General features: G+C 40.5%; 1 protein-coding gene across 1 annotated transcript in view; it reads left to right on the forward strand.

The window, feature by feature from the left end:
• Positions 1 to 22,889, forward strand: part of PCSK4 (proprotein convertase subtilisin/kexin type 4) — a 129,094-nt gene that overhangs the window by 64,124 nt on the left and 42,081 nt on the right. Inside the window, exon 8 of the mRNA XM_075854901.1 lies at positions 4,936 to 5,148. Within this exon, the coding sequence (XP_075711016.1) occupies positions 4,936 to 5,148 (213 nt within the window). The remainder of the gene's footprint in view (positions 1 to 4,935; positions 5,149 to 22,889) is intronic.

Raw genomic sequence — 22,889 nt, forward strand, 5'->3', positions numbered from 1 at the left:
AAGCTGTGCGGAGTACATCAGGGTATATGTGAGCTGTGCGGAGTACATCAGGGTATATGTGAGCTGTGCGGAGTACATCAGGGTATATGTAAGCTGTGCGGAGTACATCAGGGTATATGTAAGCTGTGCGGAGTACATCAGGGTATATGTAAGCTGTGCGGAGTACATCAGGGTATATGTAAGCTGTGCGGAGTACATCAGGGTATATGTAAGCTGTGCGGAGTACATCAGGGTATATGTAAGCTGTGCGGAGTACATCAGGGTATATGTAATCTGTGCGGAGTACATCAGGGTATATGTAATCTGTGCGGAGTACATCAGGGTATATGTAATCTGTGCGGAGTACATCAGGGTATATGTAATCTGTGCGGAGTACATCAGGGTATATGTAAACTGTGCGGAGTACATCAGGGTATATGTAAGCTGTGCGGGGTACATCGGGGTATAATAAGAGTATAATAATGGGGTAAATAAATAATAATTCATAGATTTGTGACTGGTGTCGCACTGATAAATGTCGCCCGATCTTATCCGCTTTTGGACACTCTGCACATTTTGCATCGCCATATTCTGAAAGCCAGAACTTTTTTATTTTTTCACCACCGGAGCCCTGTGAGGGCTTATTTGTTGCGGGACAATCTGTAGTTTTCATTGGTACCATTTTGGGGTACGTGCGTTTTTTTTTTTTTATCACTTTTTGTTCAATTTTTTTGCAATCCTGAACAAAAAACAGGAATTCTGACACCGTTTTTTAGGTTTTCTTTTTGCGGCGCTCACCGTACGCTATAGGTGACATTTTTTACTTTATTCTGCGGGTTGGTATGATTACGGCGATACCATATGTATATAGGTTTGGTCCTTTTTTTTTAGCGTTTGCACAATAAAATGACTTATTTATAAACAAAAAATTTTCTGTGTCACCATATTCAGAGAGCCATAATTTTTTTATTTTTTAGTCAAAAAAGCTGTGTAAGGGCTTGTTTTTTGCGGGATGGATAGAAGTTTTTATTGGTACTATTTTTGGGAACATGCGACTTTTTGATCACTTTTTATTCTTTATTTAGGGAGCGGTGGTGACCAAAAAAATTGTGATTCTGTCGTAGTTTTTTATTGATTTTTTTTTGGGGTGTTCATCGTGCGGGAAAAATAACATTACAGTTTTATAGTTGGGGCGTTACGAATGCAGTGATACAAAATATGTGTACTTTTTTAACGTGTTCATTTTTTTCTATAATAAAAGTTTTATTATAGGAAAAAAAGCATTTTGTGTTTATATAACTTATAACTTTTATTTTTACACTTTTTTTAAAACATTTTTATTACTTTTTTTTACTTTTTCACTTGTCCCACTAGGGGACATTTAGACTTGCAGCTTTAATCGCTGCTAGAGTACATTACACTACACACGTAGTGTAATGTACTCTAACTGTCATTGTGACGTAACTGTCACACTGACAGGAAGCAGAGGAGGAACGGCCGGGGGCTGTTCCTCCGAGGCTTCCGTACATGGCAACCCGGAGGTCATTATCTGACCTCCGATTGCCGTGGGGGCTGCCGATGTGCTTCAAACCACTTAAATGCGGCGACGGCAATCCGTCGCAGCACTTAAGGGGTTAGCTGCCGAAAGCAGCGGCGATGGTCCGCTGTCCGGCGAGACTGATGTCTCAGCTGTCTAGGACAGCTGTCAGCGCGCGTCTGTCACTCTGTGTTTACACAGAGTGACAGTTTGAAATGCGGACGAAAATGGTCCTGGTGCGGGAACTAGCAGCCGACAAGGACGTGCATTTTCGTCCTTGGTCGTGAAAGGGTTAAATTAACTGCACCTTGTTTATGCACTTTAGGATGAAGCACTGTTTTTTATATACTATTTATAAAACATCGATTTTGTACTTTTTTGTATTGTATGACTACTGTGTGTAATTTGAGATTGGATTCACTGGTCACTGTATATTTATTATATGTGTATTACACTTTTTTTCTGAACTATATGTGAATTTTTTAACACTGATTGATTGCCCCTTATATATACACACGTGTATGCTGTAACACATTTGACTTGAAAAAGCCTTCATAGAGAGAGTGAAACGTTGTAGTGGATGTTAGTTGAATAAACCCAAGTTTTTTTTTGAGTGCTGCTTCGTTCTATTTTTCTTGGGATATATATATATATATATATATATATATATATATATATATATATATATATATATATATATATACACTACCGTTCAAACGTTTGGGGTCACCCAGACAATTTTTTGTCTTTTCCATGAAAACTCACACTTGTATTTATCAAATGAGTTGCAAAATGACTAGAAAATATAGTCAAGACGTTGACAAGGTTAGAAATAATGATTTTTATTTGAAATAATAATTTTCTCCTTCAAACTTTGCTTTCGTCAAAGAATGCTCCATTTGCAGCAATTACAGCATTGCAGACCTTTGGCATTCTAGCTGTTGATTTTCTAAGGTAATCTGGAGAAATTTCACCCCATGCTTCCAGAAGGCCCTCCCACAAGTTGGATTGGCTTGATGGGCACTTCTTGCGTACCATACGGTCAAGCTGCTCCCACAACAGCTCTATGGGGTTGAGATCTGGTGACTGCGCTGGCCACTCCATTACAGATAGAATACCAGCTGCCTGCTTCTTCCCTAAATAGTTCTTGCATAATTTGGAGGAGTGCTTTGGGTCATTGTCCTGTTGTAGGATGAAATTGGCTCCAATCAAGCGCTGTCCACAGGGTATGGCATGGCGTTGCAAAATGGAGTGATAGCCTTCCTTATTCCAAATCCCTTTTACCTTGTACAAATCTCCCACTTTACCAGCACCAAAGCAACCCCAGACCATCACATTACCTCCACCATGCTTGACAGATGGCGTCAGGCACTCTTCCAGCATCTTTTCAGTTGTTCTGCGTCTCACAAATGTTCTTCTGTGTGATCCAAACACCTCAAACTTCGATTCGTCTGTCCATAACACTTTTTTTCCAATCTTCCTCTGTCCAATGTCTGTGTGCTTTTGCCCATATTAATCTTTTCCTTTTATTAGCCAGTCTCAGATATGGCTTTTTCTTTGCCACTCTGCCCTGAAGTGCCTCTTCACTGTAGATGTTGACACTGACGTTTTGCGGGTACTATTTAATAAAGCTGCCAGTTGAGGACCTGTGAGGCGTCTATTTCTCAAACTAGAGTCTCTAATGTACTTGTCTTGTTGCTCAGTTGTGCAGCGGGGCCTCCCACTTCTCTTTCTACTCTGGTTAGAGCCTGTGTGTGCTGTCCTCTGAAGGGAGTAGTACACACCGTTGTAGGAAATCTTCAGTTTCTTGGCAATTTCTCGCATGGAATAGCCTTCATTTCTAAGAACAAGAATAGACTGTCGAGTTTCACATGAAAACTCTCTTTTTCTAGCCATTTTGAGAGTTTAATCGAACCCACAAATGTAATGCTCCAGATTCTCAACTAGCTCAAAGGAAGGTCAGTTTTATAGCTCCTCTAAACCGCAAAACTGTTTACAGCGGTGCTAACATAATTGCACAAGGGTTTTCAAGTGTTTTCTAATCATCCATTAGCCTTCTAACACAGTTAGCAAACACAATGTACCATTAGAACACTGGAGTGATGGTTGCTGGAAATGGGCCTCTATACACCTATGTAGATATTGCATTAAAAACCAGACGTTTGCAGCTAGAATAGTCATTTAGCACATTAACAATGTATAGAGTGTATTTCTGATTAATTTAATGTTATCTTCATTGAAAAAAACTGTGCTTTTCTTTCAAAAATAAGGAAATTTCTAAGTGACCCTAAACTTTTGAACGGTAGTGTGTGTGTGTGTGTGTGTGTGTGTGTGTGTGTGTGTGTGTGTATATATATATATCTATCTCTGTACTCCCACTATCCCATACAGAGGTTTACCAAGCTGGCTGTGAATATTGTGCCCAGCGCAGTCCCACATCTTTGTAAAGGTGTCCTCGTAGACCAAATAATTTTGAATTCTATACTGTCAAGCATGAAGTGTTTGTGTGCAAGACATTGGTCGTTATTTAAATAGTTGGAAGCGGCTCTAATCCATAAGTTCCTAACATCACAGTTCCATCTATACCCAGGGAACAATCACCCTCTCCTTTTATTTTTTAATTTTTTTTTATTTTTAGATCTGGAGGTAAATTGCATGTCATTGATCTGCGTTTCGGGACGTCCTCCTTTTATTATGCAAATTTTAATTGTGTTATGATTTTTTTTCGGTTCAATCAGCGTCTGAAAGGATGCAGTGGTAGTCTAATGATCAAATTGATAGTATGACCCATAACCTACTATGACGTCAGTCACGTCATGTCCCGCTGCCAATATAAATAAGATGCCATTTTTTAACCACGCATCGTTCCTGGCAAGTGGGTATATCCCGTCGAACTTTGAGCTCTTAAAGGTTATGTTTTAATCAATTTAATTATGAACAGTAATGTTTATTACAAAGTGTGGTTGAGTTCTTCAACACCTACAGGTTGTTTGCAGCCCAACAAACAAATTTTTTTTCTTGTCCAAAACACAACAAATGGAATACCATAATCTGGAACCACTAGAATCGAGGATATCGAGTGAGCTTCTTGGTGCATCGAACGACGAGGAGATCCAAACTTCAGCCGTTGGTGCCTATGTGACCATTCTTATATCTTGATGTAAGTGCAACTTATTTAGAATAAATTGTGACTACTTCGCATACTACACAATGGCGCAGGCGTTTTTTGCTTGATGCCTTTTTAGAACCCTTGTGGAAAGACGAGACATTCCACGCACCAGCTGCTAGCGGTATATGCAACACCTTCAGAACACTTTTGCAGTATTTGTCACTAGTAAAAATGCAGTAATACCTTGCCTTTTATTTTGAAAAAATGTGTGTCTTCTTTCAGCCTTTGCCTGTGCTTTCTTTTGCTTTAGGGACGTGGTGGCCTTGGCTCAATTTTTGTTTGGGCATCGGGAAATGGTGGCCTGCATAATGATAACTGTAACTGTGATGGTTACACCAACAGTATTTTCACCTTATCGGTTGGCAGCACAACAGAGAATGGAGACGTCCCATGGTATAGTGAGGCTTGTGCATCAACACTCACTACCACGTTCAGTAGTGGCATCAGCAAGAACAGACAAATTGTAAGAAGCTTTTATTCTATGGCCTTATGCGACCTTTGAAACTAAATTAAAACTGAAGGTGGGGTAGGGTGAACTTTGCAGTTAGGCAGCGACGTCCTTTCTGTTATCGAACTGATTTTGCATTAAACATAGACTGGTCAGGCCCTATTGTCATCCGCTTTTTGTCCTAGGTTTTGTGTGTACATTGGGAAAGTTCTGAACTTATATGCGAAACGTGTCCGTAGGGGTCAATTAGCCAGATACCCAAGGGCCCACATAAACCTGGAGCCGGCCCTGAACGGATGCCACTGTTTTGCATCAGGCATCCGTCATTCGTAGACAGTTCTGGTATCTGTTTAACATATACGACATGAAAAGCTATTGAAGTCCATGCTGCGTACGTTAAACTGATGCCTGCGATGTATGCTATACAGCGGCATATGTAATCCATATTTTTTTTTCTATGTTAAAAAAAAAAAAAAAGCATATACCGGGCGGTATAGGTTTTTTTTTCTTTTTTTTTTATGGGCTACTGTTGTAAAGAATAATGTAATCTACTTCTTCATTCCAGAATTTGTAAAAAGAAATATATGGACAGTGATGTGAGGGCAACGCCAGAGCTGTAGCAGCGTTCTGCCTGGGACACCAGCTCCTCTCCTGACGTCACTGTTCATATATGGACAGGGATGTCAGGGGCTACCCCAGAGCAGAGCTTTAGTATAGGCTCTGCTCCGGAACTCTGGGGAAGCCCCTGACATCACTGTCCATATATGGACAGTGATGTCAGGGGCTTGCCATAGGCAGAGTTCCGGAGCAGAGCCGCTATCACTCTGCCTGGGAGTCTGTAGCCTAGTAAATAACAGAGTAGGGAGCTCCCGGCAGCCGAGTGAGCCCCCCGAAGGATAGTGGGCCTCGGCACTTGCCCGGATTCGCTGGGTACTGACGCCGGCCCTGCGTCCATTACCCACGCTATAATGGAATTTGTTTTGTGGTGGTGTCCTGAAAAGTGTCATTAGAGTTCATGACTTATCCATTTAATGTATTCCATAATAGTCTATGGGTGACGGACGCCACTGTTTGGCATCCATGTAAAGAAAGAGAGATGGAGCAGAGCAAATTTCCTGGACTCAAACTAGTTAATTGCCATCAGATGCCAAACAAACCCCTCTCCAGCCTATCCAAACCATAAAATCTCATGTACAACTGCACGCATCTGGTATAATTCTGATGTTATTTATTTGTCAAAACGTTTATTGTCATTAAGGGGACCGGCTCACCATGTGAAAAGGGGGGGTGGTTATGAGGATCTGGTGCAACCATGAATACTCCTCCCATGATAGATGACAGAGGAAAACCTAAACCTGGCAATCCATCTCCCTGATTCTTTGCATATTTGGGAGTTGATCGCTGTACAGATATCGGTCACCTATATCCTTCTTTTTTTTATGCATTTTTTTTTTGTATATGATTTTAAGCAATTGAAAGCTTTAACACACCAGGATTGGTTGTATCCAGTCATGTGATAGAATGTGTGTAAATTAGATCGCTAGATATAGCGTTTATATGACGTTTGCGCTAATTCTGTTATGGAACTATGCAAATATCATCTGTCGCCGAGATGCTGAACAGTGTGTTGTCTGCCGATTGCTCGGGTTCGGCATATTGCGGATCGAATAGACCGCTTGCTGGTTGGGGCTGGGGAAGGTCCTTTAACCCCTTGAAGTCCAAGCAGTTTTTTGTTTTTTCATTTTTACCCACCTTCCATGAGCCATAACTTTTTTTTTATTTTTCCATCCATGGAATAGTGTGAAGGCTTTTTTTTTGCAGGAGGAGTTGTAGTTTCTATTGGCACTATTTAAAGTACCATATAATGTACTAGGAAACTGAAAAAAAAATTCAGTGTGGGGTGGAATTGGAAAAAACTGTGATTCCTCCATTTTCTTTTGGGTTTTACTATTTACGTCTTCTACCGTGCGGTAAAAACTACAAATTAACTTTATTATGCTGATAAATACAATTATGGCGATGCCAAATTTATAGTTTTGATGTTTTACTCCATTTATAAAGAAAAAATACTTTGTTTAAAAAAAATAGTCTGATATTCTGAAAGCTATAACTTTTTTTTTCCATTTTTTTCGTTGCTTGAGTGGTGTGAGGGCTTAGTTTTTGCGGCACGTGCAGTGGTTTTTATTTGGTATCATTTTTTGGTACGTACGACTTTATTAAATTTTTTTTGTGCCGCTATGTTGACCAAAAAACAGCGATTCTGACGCTATATCATTTTTGTTTTATTTTTTACGACGTTCACCATTAAATTAAATACGCACGGACGCAGCGACAGCATTTTTCTTTTTTTTTTCTTTTACGTTACTTTAGACAAATGGGAAAAGGTTTTTTGTTTTTTTTTCTTTTTTAAAAACTTTTTTTTTTTTCACCACTAAACTTTTATTTAACTTTTTGTTTTTGTTTTTTAATTTTTTTAGTCACCACCCCCTAGGGGACTTGAACCAGCAATCCATATACTGATGTATTGCAGTATGTTGTCATTTTTACAGGCTTCTGTTAAGCCCTGCCAGAGGCAGAGAGTAAACAGACCTGGGGGCCTTTATTAGGTGCCCGGGCAGCCTTAACCCCTTCCATTCTCAGCCACTTTTCAGATTTTCACTTATTTTTTTATTTTCCTCCCCACCTTCCAAAAAGCTATATTTTTTATTTTTCTAATATATATATATATATATATATATATATATATATATATATATATATGCTTGCTCCATACTTCCCCTTAACTCTTTTCACGTACAGATGTGATAATGCGTTAAGGGGTTAACCATTCAGCACAGTGCGGTTGCGGAGGGGGCAATGAGCTGTCGGAGGCGGCCGACCCCTCTTTCTCACGGCTTAAATGCAGCAGTCACTATTGACCATGGCATTTAAGTGGTTAAACGGCCAGAAAAAACGCAATCACTGTTCCCGTCTATTATTGCAGGGTGTCCGCTGTAACCAGTGCGTGAGCTCCCTCTGTACTTCTCCCACTGCACCATGACTAACCGGCACGTTATGGTGCGTCAAGGGGTTAAAATTGTTTTAGGGAACTAGGAGAGAAGCTAAAGTACAGGACCTCCAAGATTGTGTTTTCAGAAATGCTACCAGTGCCACGAGCGTCACTAGAAAAAGAGCGGGAGATTAGTGTGTTAAATAAGTGGCTTCGAAATTTGTTGCAGGAAGGAGGGGTTTGGGTTCCTGGACAACTGGGCGGACTTCTCTGTCAGCTACGGTCTCTATGGTAGGAACGGGCTGCATCTAAATTGTGAGGGTGCTGCTGTGCTTGGGGAAAGAATGTTTAGACAGCTGGAGGAGCTTTTAAACTAGGATCTTGGGGAGGGGGGATACACAAGGGGGTTAGAGTACATAGGGAGAAGGGTTTAATGGGGGCTGGGGGATAGCAAGCCGAGTAAGGAGGTGATCTATAATAAATATGAACCTAAGGCTGGGTTCACACGAGCACATTAACGTCCGTAATGGACGGACGTATTTCGGCCGGAAGCCCCGGACCGAACTCAGTGCAGGGAGCCTGGCTCCTAGCATCATAGTTATGTACGACACTAGGAGTCCCTGCCTCTCTGCAGGACAACTGTCCCGTACTGTAATCATGTTTTCAGTACGGGACAGTAGTTCCACGGAGAGGCAGGGACTCCTAGCGTCGTACATAACTGACGCTAGGAGCCCGGCTCCCTGCACGGAGTTCGGTCCGGGACTTCCGGCCGAAATACGTCCGTCCATTACGGACGTTAATGTGCTCGTGTGAACCCAGCCTAAGAGTAATAAAGGTGTCGGTAAGATGAAATGTATGCTGGCGAATGTCTTGCAAATAAAATTGTCAAGTTGGAGGTTCTAATGACCGAGATGGCTTATAATGTAGTGGCCATAACAGAAACCTGGCTGGATGAAAGTCATAACTGGGTAATGTGGAGGGCTACACCGTATTTTGAAGGGAAATAGAAAAGATAAAAAAGGTGGAGGGGTTTGTCTGTAAAATCCAGCCTGAGACCAGTTCTGAATAAAGACCTTGTGGGAGACTGTGACAGTGTGGAGTCTTTATGGGTAAATATTAATAGAACGTTTAATTACGGTAAATTACTAATTGGAGTTTGTTATAAGCCACTGAACATAGCGGAACAGGCTGAGGATGAAATGCTGCAACAAATACAAAAGGCAGCAAATAATGGGTCCTTTATTAATGGGGCATTTTAACTATCCTGACATTAATTGGGACATAGAGGCGGCTGAATGTGCTAAAAGTCGGAAGTTTTTATACACCATTCAAGAAAATTATTTCACTCAGTTGGTTAATAAACCAACCAGAGGGGCTAACGTGCTGGATATGGTCTTCTCTAATAGACCAGACACAATATCCGATGTGGAGGTTCAGGAAAACTTGGGCAATAGTGACCACTATATGGTGTTTTTTTCTTTTTTATTATTATAACAAATAAAACCGTATGAAGGGGAGCTAAAAAAATCCTGGAATTTTAGGAAAATCAAATTCAATCGACTGAGTGTGGTGACTGGGATTATGTAATGGTAAATAGGGATACTGATGCTAAATGGGGAGATTTTAGAGATATATTACATGAATCGTGTAGTAAGTTTATATCCACTGGTAACAAAATGTCTAGGAATAAAAGGAGACCAATATGGATGAATAAGGAATTACTGACTATAATAAGGCAAAAACAAAGAACATTCAATACATTGAAGGCCAAAAAATTGTATAAATATATTCATGCCAAAAATAAAAAATCTGTTTAATATTGGCCCTCTTAAAGATGAGCATGGGAATATAATTGTAGAGGACAATGGGAGGGCTTATATATTAACCCCTTAACCCCTTCAGGACTCGGCCTGTTTTGGCTTTGAAGAGTAAGCTGATTTTTTTCCCAAATCTGACATGACACATTATGTGGTAATAACTTAGAAATCGCTTGAATAAGTAAAAGCATTCCAGAGATTTTCTCATGACATATTGTACTTTGTTAGTGAAAAAGTTTGGTCGATAAATTCAATATTTATTTGTGAAAAACTCCAAAATTTAGCGAAGATTTGCAAAAATTGGCGCTTTTCTTAATTTAAATGTATCTGCTTGTAAAACAGATAGTAACTATTTTGTGTAGTTTTACTATTTCACATATCCGATCAGTCTACTTTACGTTGGCAGTGTTTTTTGTTTTCTTTTTAATCTTTTCTTTTTCTAGGACGTTAAAAGGCTTAGAACTTTAGCAGACCAGTTTTTTTCAGGGACCAGTTCAGTTCTAAAGTGGCTTTGAGGGCCTTATATATTAGAAAATCCCCATAAATCACCCCATTTTTAAAACTGCACCCCTCGAAGTATTCAAAACGGCATTAACAAAGTTTCTTAACCCTTTAGGTGTTTCACAAGAATTAAAGCAATGTAGGTACCCCTACATTGCTTTAATTCTTGTGAAACACCTAAAGGGTTAAGAAACTTTGTTAATGCTGTTTTGAATTTACATTTACAAATTTCACTTTTTTTGCAGAAATTCATATTTAATCCTTTTTTTTTTCCGTGTAACAGAGTGTTTTATCAGAGAAACATCACTCAATATTTATTGCCCAGATTCTGAAGTTTTTAGAAATATCCCACGTGTGGCCCTAGTGTGATAATGGACTGAAACACAGGCCTCAGAAGCAAAGGAGCACCTAGACTATTTTGGGGCTTCTTTTTATTAGAATATGTTTTAGGCAGCATGCCTGTTTTGGCCCCACAAGACCTCTCCAAACCTATGGAAACACTCCCAAAAAGACACCATTTGGCATTTGACCCCACAGGTTTTTTGCTGAATTTAGTGGAATGATTGAAATTTTTTCCAATAAGATGTAGAAATTTTTACAAGGCATAAAGGACAAAAAAAAACCACCCCAACATTTGAAAAGCAATTTCTCCCGATTAGGGCAATGCCCCATATGTGGTAATAAACTGCTGTTTGGACACACGGCAGAGCTCAGAAGGGAAGGAGTGCCATTTGGCTTTTGGAGCTCAAATTTTGCTGCAATGGTTTTCGGGTGCCATGTCGCATTTGCAAAGCCCCTGTGGGACCAAAACCATGGAAAACCCCCAAAAGTGACCCCATTTGGGAAACTACACCCCTCAATAAATTTTATCGAGGGGTAAAGTAAGCATTTTTATTTTTTGCTGACTTTAGTGGAATTAGGCCGTGAAAATGACAATCTAAGTTTTTTTTTTTTTTACTAATAAAATTTATTTTTAGCTCAGATATTTTCATTTTCACAATAAATAAAGGAGAGAGCACCCCAAAATTTGTAAAGCAACCTCTTCTGAGTACATAAATTCTGAACCCACGGCATGGCTTAGAAGGGAATGCGCACCATTTAGGTTTTGGAGCTCAAATTTTGCTGGAATGGCGCCGTGTCACATTTGCAAAGCCCCTGCAGGACCAAATCAGTGAAAACCCCCCAGAATTTAGTGGAATTAGGCTATGAAATTGAAACGCTACACTTTTTATGATAACACGTGGACATTTAAAATTTTTACAAGGAATAAAGGAGAAAAAGCACCCAAACAGCAATACCCCATAAGTGGTCATAAACTACTGTTTGTACACACTGCAGGCCTCAAAAGGGAAGGAGCACTGTTTGCAGCTCAAATTTAGCTGGAATCATTTTCGGGTGCCATGTTTTTTCATAAGCCCCTGCGGGGCCAAAACAGTAGGAGCCCCCCAAAAGTGACCCCATCTGGGAAACTACACACAATAAGGAATCTATCTAGTGGTATAGTAAGCATTTAGACCCCACAGGTCTTTTGCAGAATTTAATGGAATTAGGCCGTAAAGATTAATATCCAGATTTTTTTTTCCACTATAAAGTTGAATTGTTATAATTTTCACAAAGCATAAAGGAGAAAAAGCCACCCAACATTTGTAAAGCAATTTCTCCCGAGTTTGGCAATACCCCATATGTAGTCATAAACTGCTATTTGCACACACAGCAAGGCTCTAAAGGGAAGGAGCACAATTTGGTTTTTGGAGTGGAGATTTTACAAAATTAGTTTTCTGACACCATGTTGCATTGCGGTGAGGTGCCATTACATTGCTTACCCCATTTTGGAAACTACATCCCTCAAGAAATTCATCTAGAGGTATTGTGAGCATTTTGACCCCACAAGTGTTTTGCAGAAATTAGTGCACAGTGGATGTTGCAGATTGAAAATTGCCATTTTTCCACTGATATGCTATTTCAGTGACCAATGTGTTGTGCCCAGCTTGTGCCACTGGGGGGGGGAGAGACACCCCATAAATTGTTAAGCGGGTTCTCCAGAATACAGTAACACCCCATATGTGGTCATACACTCTTGTTTGGGCACTCAGTCAGGCTCCGAAGGACCACCATTTGACTTTTGGAGCGCAGTACATCGGGGTATAAAAGGATGATGTAATGGGTGAATGAATAATAAAATTAATCCCATGGATTGGTGTGGTACGCTTTGAACCAATCCTTTGTGTACAGACTGAGTTTTTTGGGTATTGTAAAAAATATCTGCGCTCCAGTATTGCCTAATCTTTGATTTTTTTCACTAGCCCTATAAGCAGCACAAGGCCCTAAAGTTTCCTCATCTCCGCTGCATCTCCGTGGTCCACCTGTAGAGTCTAGCAAATGATGATGATGTGGGGTTTTTAGTTAAAAACTACTGGAGCTCAAATATTAGTCTGGGCATTTACCATAATTTTGCATAATTGCGTTCTGAGAGGCCTAACGTGTTATTTTTCCGTTGACTGAGCTGTGAGGGCTTGTTTTTTGTGGAACGAGCTGTAATTTTTATTGGTTCGATTTTTGGGGTACATTCGATAAGTACATACATTTTACTACTTTCCCTCAATAAAAATACTCTTTTCTAAAAAAAAAAAAAAACCCCAAAAAAGAATGTTTTAGTGTTGCCATATTCTGACAGCCATTTTGTTTTTTAGTTGATATCGCTGTGGGAGGGCTTTTTTTTTTTTTCCCGTGGCGAAATGTAGTTAACGTAGGTACCATTTTGGGGTACTTCTACAGAGGGAGCCCCCTCACTCTGTCAACGACTAAAATGCGGTGACCACGGCATTGAAGGGGTTAAACGGCGGCGAAGCAGCTGCCATCGACGCCGGTGCAGCGGGGTGTCATCTGTATATTACAGCTGACACCCGCTGAAGATGAAGCACACACAGCTCCTGTGCCCGCTTCATCTTCACGACTGGTCTGGTACGTCGGATTGCGGGAAGTTCATTGCAATACTGACGTACCAGACCCGTTCCTTTGCGGGAAGGGGTAAACCTCTTCCCGGGCTGCGCCGCAACTGTACGTCCTGGAGAGGGCTTGCTTCCACACCAGGAAGTACAGTTGCGGAGCGGTTCCCGGCGCACACTGTCTTAACGGACAGTGTCCGGGAACCGGGAGGTCAGCTGTCCCCGACAGCTGACACTCCAGTCTTGCCGGTCAGCGGACCATCGCCGCTGATTTTGGCAATTAACCCCATAAATGCGGCGACCGCTTGTGATCGCCGCATTTAAGGGGTTTGACGCACATCGACAGCCCCCACGAAGTGATTGTGTGGGCTGTCGATGCTTGTCATGGCAATCGGAGGCCAGACAATGGCCTCCGGGCTGCCATGTACTGAAGCCTCGGAGGAGCAGCCTCCGGCCGGTCCTTGCAAGCTTCCTGTCAGTGTGACTGTCACGTCACAATGACAGTATACATTACACTACGTAGGTAGTGTAATGTGCTCTAGCAGTGATCAAAGCTGCAAGTCTAAATGTCCCCTAGTGGGACAAGTAAAAAAAAAAAAAAAGGTAATAACTTATTTTGACACTTTTTTAAAAACATTTTTATGTAAACATTTCCTATAATAAGACTTTCATTATAGGAAAAAAATGAACATTAAAAGTACACGTTTTGTATTACCGCGTTCGTAACGACCCCAACTATAAAACTGTAATGTTGTTTTTTTCCCGCACGATGAACACCCCAAAAACAATCAAAAAAACGACACAAGAATCACTGTTTTTTGGTCACCACCCCTCCCAAAATAGAGAATAAGAAGTGATAAAAAAACAAGCCCTTACATAGCTTTTTTTTTTAACTAAAAAATAAAAAAGTTATGGCTCTCGGAATATGGTGATTTTATTGCGCAAACGCTGCAAAACATAGAAACCTATATACAAACACTTTGCACCATCCACTGTGCATTAACCCCCTTTGCGCACTGACTTAATTGCACGTCAAGTTGCAGGTGTTGCTGTATGGAGCCGGTTCACGTGCTGAGCCCTCTCCATATGCTGCGGGTGTCAGCTGTGTATTATTGCTGACACCCGGGACTAACTGACAGGAACAGCAATCGTGCTGTTACAGAAGCCTGTAAAAATAAGGGTATGTGCACACACACTAATTACGTCCGTAATTGACGGACGTATTTCGGCCGCAAGTCCCGGACCGAACACAGTGCAAGGAGCCGGGCTCCTAGCATCATACTTATGTACGATGCTAGGAGTCCCTGCCTCGCTGCAGGACAACTGTCCCGTAGTGTAATCATGTTTTCAGTATAGGACAGTTGTCCTGCAGCAAGGCAGGGACTCCTAGTGTCGTACATAAGTATGATGCTAAGAGCCCGGCTCCTTGCACTGTGTTCGGTCCGGGACTTGCGGCCGAAATACGTCCGTCAATTACGGACGTAGATAGTGTGTGTGCACATACCCTAACAATACACTGCAATACATTAGTTTTGCAGTATATTGTATCAGCGATCCAATGATCGCTGGATCAAGTCCCCTAAGGGGACTAATAAAATGTGTAGAAGAATTAAAGTTAGTAGTGAGAAAAAAAAAATGTAAAGCTAAAAAACAAACCTTTAGTATCGCTATGTCCGTAAAAGGCCGAACTATTACAATATACCTACCAATATACCATTATTTAACTCGTACGGTGAACACCGTAAATAATTTAAACCGGCAAAATCGCAGTTTTTTTTTGTCACCTTCGCTCTCCAAAAAAAATGTAATACAACTTTTTGATTCCCAGCGCTCAATCAACCGAAAACTAAAAATTTAATTGTATTGAGCCGGAGAATAAAGTAAAGTTTTTTGTTTTTGCCGAAAGCTGTAAAAACGAAACCCCCAAAAAATGGAATCGGATTTTTGTTCCAATTTCAGCCCGCAAATATCTTTTTTTTTTTTTTTCAGTTTCCCAGTACATTTTATGGTACTTTAAATGGTGTCAATAGATAGAACTCCTCCCGCAAGAAATAAGCCATCACACCACTCTACTGACGGAAAAATGAAAAACTTATGGCTCTTCGAAGGCGGAGAGTGAAAAACGAAAATAAGAAAGCAAAAAATGGATCAGTCCTGAAAGGGTTAATTCCTTTATAATAAAAAAAACCGTATGACCACGTGGGGTATTTCCGTACTCGGGAGAAATTGCTTTACGAAAATTGGTTGTTTTTTTCTTCTTTTATCCCTTGTGAAAATTAGAAAATTCTAAATTTTAGTGGAAAAAATTGTGATATTCATTTTCACGGCCTAATTTCACTAAATTCTGCAAAAAAACCTGTGGTTAAAATGCTAACTAAACCCCTAGATAAATTCCTGGTGTGGTTTCCAAAATGGGGTAGCTTTTGGGGTGTTTCCACTGTTTTGGTCCCTCCTGGTCGTTGCAAACGCAACATGGCACCGAAAACCATTCCAGCAAAATCTGTGCTCCAAATGGCGCTCCTTCCCTTCTGAGCCCTGCTGTGGGGCCAATCAGCAGTTTATTACCACATGTGGGGTATTGCCGTAATCGGGAGACATTGCTTTACAAATGTTGGGGTACATTTTATTCGTTATTCCTTAGATATTTTTAATATTTACATGTTTTTGTCAGGAAAAAAAAGTAGATTTTAATTTTTACAGACTAATTCCAATATATTTAGTGAAAAACCTGTGGTAAAGTGCTAACTATAACCCTAGATAAATTCCTTGAGAGGTGTAGTTTTCAAAATGGGGTAACTGTTGGGGTGTTTTCACTGTTTTGGCACCACAAGACCTCTTCAAACCAGACATGGTGCCTAAAATATATTCTAAAAAAAAAAAAGGAGGCCCCAAAATCCACTATGTGCTCCTTTGCTTCTGAGGCCTGTGTTTCAGTCCATTAGCACACTAGGACCACATGTGGGATATTTATAAAAACTGCAGAATCTGGGCAATAAAATATTAAAGTTGCATTTCTCTGGTAAAACCTTCTGTGTTACAAAAATGTTTTTATTCTAAATGCATTTCGGCAAAAAAAATACAATTTGTAAATTTCTCCTACTTTGCTTTAGTTCCTGTGAAACGCCTAAAGGGTTAAAACACTTTGTGAATGCTGATTCTAATACCCTGAGGGGTGCAGTTTTCAAAATGGGTTGATTTATGGGGACTTTCTATTATATAAGGCCCTCAAATCCACTTCAGAACTGAACTGGTCCCTGAAAAAATAGCCTTTTGAAATTTTCTTTTAAATATGAGAAATTGCTGCTAAAGTTCTAAGCCTTGTAACGTCCTAGAAAAATAAAAGGACGTTCAAAAAATGATGCCAATCTAAAGTAGACATATGGTAAATGTTAACTAGTAACTATTTTGTGTGATATTACTATCTGTTTTACAAGCAGATACGTTTAAATTTATAAAAATGCTAATTTTTGTACATTTTCTCTAAAGTTTAGTGTTTTTCAGAAATAAATACCAAATTTATCGACAATACTTTCACTAACATAAAGTACAACATGTCACGAGAAACAATTTCAGAATCGCTTGGATATGTAAAAGCATTCCGAAGTTATTACCACATAAAGTAACACGTCAGGTTTGAAAAAATCGGCTGTGTCCTGAAGGCCAAAAAAGGCTGGGTCCTGAAGGGGTTAATGACCACGCAATTTTTTAAGTTTTTTTTCCATCTTCCCATTCACAGAGCTATAACTTTTTTTTTTATTTTTGCGTCAACATAGCTATATAAGGACTTTTTTTTTTTATTTTGCTGTACAAGTTGCATTTTTTAATAGTACCATTTTGGGCTACATATAATTTTTTTTTGGGGGGGGGGGGGGTAATAGAAAAAAAACCCAGCAATTTCAGACTTTTTTTTATTTTTCCGCCGATGAAGTTGTATGAGAGCTTTTTTATTGCGTCACTACTTTTAGTTTTTATTGGTACCATTTTGCTGTACGTGCGTCTTTTTGATCACTTTATCTAATTTTTTTGAAGACCGGATGAACAGAGAACCGCAGTTCTGGCATTGTTTTTTTTTTTTATATTATTTGTAATGGCCTTCGCCGAGTAAGTTAAATAACGTAATAGCTTTATAGTTTGGGGTCGTTGCGGACGCAGCAATATCAAATATGTGTAACTTTTTTTTTGTTTTTTCATAATAAAGCATTTTTAAAGGGGCAAAAGCTGAATTTTTTTTATTTTATTTTTTTTACTTGGTTTTTAATTTATTCACTTTATTAAACTACTTTAACTTTTTTTTTTATTGGTCCCACTAGGGGGCTTTACTATGCGATCGTTTGATCACTCTGCCTTTCATTGCATTAACTAGAGGCAGACCTGGGGTCCTTTTGTTAGGCCCCAGGCTGCCATAGATGTCATCGGCACCCTGCGATCGATCGCATCGCAGGGTGCCGGTGGGGTGTGAGGAAGCTCCCTCTAAAACCACTCAGATGCGGCACTTTCTATTGAGACCTGCATCTAAGGGGAATGGGTGGATTTTGATCCGCCCGCTTGAGCGGTGTTGCTCCAAGCCCTCAGCTACCTCTGGCAGCGGAGAGCAGGCTGCTTTATTCTGATGCAGCGCCGTGAAAAGGCGTATGCATCAGACTAAAGCCAGTAAGTGGCCGCCGTGGAAAAGCGTATTGGCGGTCTCTTAGGCTGGACTCACACGAGCATGTTCAGTCCGTAATGGACAGAACGTATTTTGGCTGCAAGTCCCGGACCGAACACAATGCAGGGAGCCGGGCTCCTAGCATCATTGTTATGTACGACGCTAGGAGTCCCTGCCTCTCCTTGGAAATACTGTCCCGTACTGAAAACATGATTACAGTACGGGACAGTTGTCCTGCAGCGAGGCAGGGACTCCTAGCGTCGTACATAACTATGATGCTAGGAACCCGGCTCCCTGCAGAGTGTTCGGTACGGGACTTGTGGCCGAAATACGTTCCGTCCATTACGGACCGAACATGCTCGTGTGAATCCAGCCTAACTGGTTAAACACACACTTTTCCTCAGTATTTACTGATCAGTTCCCAGTGCCAGATATTCAGGGGGACAGTCATCAAATGTCTCCACCAAATATTACCTACTTAACGCAGGAGGAAGTTCAGCTGTGTCTGAGCAAATTAAATATTGATAAAGCCAAACGGCTTTCATCCACAGTTAAGGAAATTGAACTCCGTAATGGGCAGACCATTGTATCATCTTCTTAGACCCCCTTGTATCAGTGCCACAGGATTGGAAGACGGCTGATGTGCCAATATTTAAGAAGGGTAAGATGGTGTAAGCGAGTAACTGCCGTCAAGTAAGTTTGACATCTGTGGTATGTAAAGTATTTGAGGGTATTTTAAGAGATGAACTGTAAAAGCATATAGCAGAGAATAGTCTAATAACTGATAACCAGCATGGATTTGTGAAAACCAGCTCATGCCTAATCAACATGCTCAGTCTCTATGAGGAGGTAAGTGCAAATCTGGATGTTGGTCATTAACCCCTTAATGACCGGGCCATTTTGCACGTTAATGACCAAGGATTATTTTTTGTTTTTTCACGGTCGCATTCCAAGAGTCGTAACTCTTTTTTTATTCCGTCGACATAGCCGTATAAGGGCTTGTTTTTTGCGGGACGAGTTGTATTTTGTAATTGTACCATTTTTAGATGCTTATAACATATTGATTAACTTTTAACTTTATTTTAGGAGAGAATTGAAAATAAGCAGCTATTCCAACATTGGTTTTCACGTTATAAGTTTACGCCGTTTACTATGCAGCGTAAATAACATGTTAACTTTATTCTATGGGTCGGCACGATTACGGGGATACCAAATATGTAAAGGTTTTATATGTTTTTTCTACGTTTGCACAATAAAAACCCTTTTAGAAAAAAATTACTTGTTTTTGCATCGCCGCATTCCAAGAGCCGTAACGTTTTTATTTTTCCGTCGATGTGGCCGTACGTGGGCTTGATTTTTGCGGGACAATGTGTAGTTTTTATTAGTACTATTTTGGGGTACATAGGACTTATAGATTAACTTTTATTTTATTTTTTATGGGGGGAATGGGAGAAAAGAGAGAATTTTGACGTTGTTTTTTGCGTTTTCTTTGGACGCCGTTCATCCGGCGGTTTAATTAATATGTTCATTTTATTGGTCAAGTTGTTACGATCGCGGGGATACCATATATGTGTATGTGTGATTTGTTTTGACCGTTTTACTAAATAAAACCACTTTTTGGGCCAAAAAAGTAGTTTTATTTGACTTTGACTGTAATTATTATTATTTTTTTTTCACAAACTTTATTTTAACTGATTGACTTTTTTTTTTTAGTCCCACCAGGGGACTTCACTATGCGATGTGCCGATCGCATATATAATGCTTTGGTACACTTAGTATACCAAAGCATTATTGCCTGTCAGTGTAAAACTGACAGGCAATCTGTTAGGTCATGCCTCCGGCATCGCCTAACAGGCAGATGCTGAAGGCAGACCTGGGGGTCTTTGTTAGACCCCCGGCTGTCATGGAAACCCGACGGCGATCCGCGATTTGTTTGCGGGGGCGCCGATCGGGTGACAGAGGGAGCTCCCCCCTCTGTCAAACACATTAAATGCCGCTGTCACTATTGACAGCGGCATTTAACGGGTTAAACTGCCGGAATCGGCGCGCGCTTCGATTCCGGCAGTTGCAGCAGGAGCCAGGCTGTGTATAACAGCCGTGCTCCTGCCGCTGATCGCGTGGGTAAGCTGTCAGTACCCGCGCGATCACAGGACGGATATATCCGTCCTCCTGCGCGAACTAGCAGCTGCTGAGGACGGATATATCCGTCCTTCGGCGTTAAGGAGTTAAGCTGATGTGATATATTTGGATTTTGCAAAAGCATTTTATACTGTTCCACACAAGTCTTGTTCTGAAGCTACAGACACAGGGACTGGGGGACCATGTATGCATGTGGGTAAAGAATTGCTTAAGGGGCCAAAAACAAAGTCGTTCTAAATAGTACTTACTCAAAATGGGCTGAAGGCAGCAGCGGGGTACCACAAGGACCAGTGTTGGGCCCAATTCTTTTTAATCTCTTTATTAGTGACCTTGTGGATGGGATTAATAGCAAGGTGTCAGTTTTTGCTGATGATACAAAACTTTGTAGGATACTTAAAGGACGGGTGTCGCGAAAAAAAAATTTTTTATATCCATTTGCTTTTAGTGTTTTATAAAAAAAAAATATTTATTTGTGTTTTTGTGTTTTTACCTTTTTTATTTTTTAACTTTTTCTTGTCCATGGGGGCTGCCATTTTTTTTCCATCTCTGTATGTGTCGATTAACGACACATACAGACATGGAATACGGCACATACAGCCCCATAGAGAATGCGAACGGGAGCCGTTCCATTCACTATGCTGTACGCCGTCTGTGTGGGAACGGCGCATGCGCCGCTCCCACACAGTCAAAATTGAAGGTCTTCGGCCGAGCAACGTCCGGCACCATTTTCTTGTGGACCGGAAGCCGCGGCCGGACAGTAAAATTATTACTTCCGGTCGCGGCTTCCGGACTTGTGTTCTAATGCAAGCACTTGGAGCGGAGTCACCGGACGGACCGGAGGGAGCGGCGGCGGCAGGAGCAGGTAAGTTATTTCTGTGTATGTACGTGTTTTAGTGTGTGATTACTACTGTATGTAAACCTACTACACTGTGTTCGCTCAAAAAATGGCGACACTCAGTGTAGGAGGTTTGAACGTTCAATCCCCTCCTTTCTCCTGGCACTAGCCAGGATAAAGGAGGGGGGATTCTGTGAGCTCACTAGAGCGAGTGTGTATTCTCAAATTTTGCAGCATAAAGCAATGTGGTTGCTTTACCACATGCCAATGCTGCAATTTTGGGAATTGCTCCATCTAGTGACCAGCACTGGGAAATGTTATAAATTAGAATCTAATTTATATTTCCTGACTCGTGAAAAAATTAGAACAATGTTTAATCATTTATACACTAACTGTTTAACTAAAAAAAATAAAAAAATAATTTCTAGCGACACATTCCATTTAAAACTCACCTTGACTATAACATATTACAGAAAGACCTAGTTAAGCTGACCGCATGGGCAATAACATGGCAGATTAAATTGAATGTTGATAAATGTAAAGTAATGCACCTGGGATGCAACAATAGCATTAATTCACATACATTAAATGGAATAAAACTGGATAACGGAACAAGCGAAGGACCCGGGTATTCTGGTAACAAATAAGCTAAGCAGCAGCACTCAATGTTGGGTAGCAGCTGCAGAAGCAAATAGGATTTTAGGGTGTATAAAAGATATTTCCACTCTATAAATCCCTTGTAAGGTCACATCTAGAATATGGAATTCCGTTTTGGGCTCCACATTGTAAAAAGGATATAGGGGAGCTGGAGAGAGTTCAAAGGCGGGCGACTAGATTATTAAATGGGATGGGAGGTTTCGCTTACAATGAAAGGCTAGAGAAATTGGTTCAGCTTGGAAAAAAGAAGCCTTAGAGGTGATCGGATTAACATGTATAAATGTGTGGTCAATACGGAGAACTAGCACATGATCTGTTCTGTCCAAGGACTCTACAAAGGACCAGGGGACATTCATTGTGTGTGGAAGAAAGACATTTCAGACCACAATATAGGGAAGGGTTCTTTACATTTGGAGTAACCAAACTATAGAATGCCCTACCACAAGAGGTAGTAACGGCAGTTACTATTTCCGCATTTAAAAAAAGGCTAGATGTTTCTTTACTGCCAAATGGCATTGAGGGTTATAATAATCAAGCAATGAATGATGTGTAATTTATTGAGAGGTGTTGAACTTGATCGACCTGTGTCTCTTTTTCATCCTATGTAACTGTGACATGTATTTCAAGACAAAGGAACAAGTCTTCTAGTTTAGGGCTGCTCCTGTTATATTTTTATTCTGTGTATGCCGATGACAGACTCTAGGCATGGGCAATTGTGTGGGATACGCGCCAAGGAAATCCTCTCTCCGCAGTGAGCCGGCCCCTTCAATGACTAATAGATCAGACTCTTTCATTGGGAGATATTGTGATGCATGTTTTATATATTTTGTGAATCACTTTCATTATAAATGTGCATCTGTTAATATTTGATATTTACATTTTTGTGGAAAAGATACTTTGTCATGTAACTTTTTGCACTTTCTTAGAAAAAATGGGGGTAGTATTACAATTGTATATGCTCTAGAAAGGCCTCACTCTGTTTGTTTAGAGGCCGACATTTTGCTGCTATGATATTTTGATAAATAACCTTTAAATTATAATGGACATGTATGCGGTCGTCCATGAGATTACACTGTTAGTGTAATGACGGGGGTAGGGAAATGGACAAGTGAGCCCTAATCTACCCGCCACTCTGTCCCTGCCTACTTGCAACGACCCTCCCTAAGCGACGGGGTACAACTTGGCGGCGGTCCCTACGCTCAGTAAGTGCACGAGACAAACAGACAAG

This window comes from Rhinoderma darwinii, chromosome 1, assembly GCF_050947455.1.
Source record: "Rhinoderma darwinii isolate aRhiDar2 chromosome 1, aRhiDar2.hap1, whole genome shotgun sequence".
NCBI lineage: Eukaryota > Metazoa > Chordata > Amphibia > Anura > Rhinodermatidae > Rhinoderma > Rhinoderma darwinii.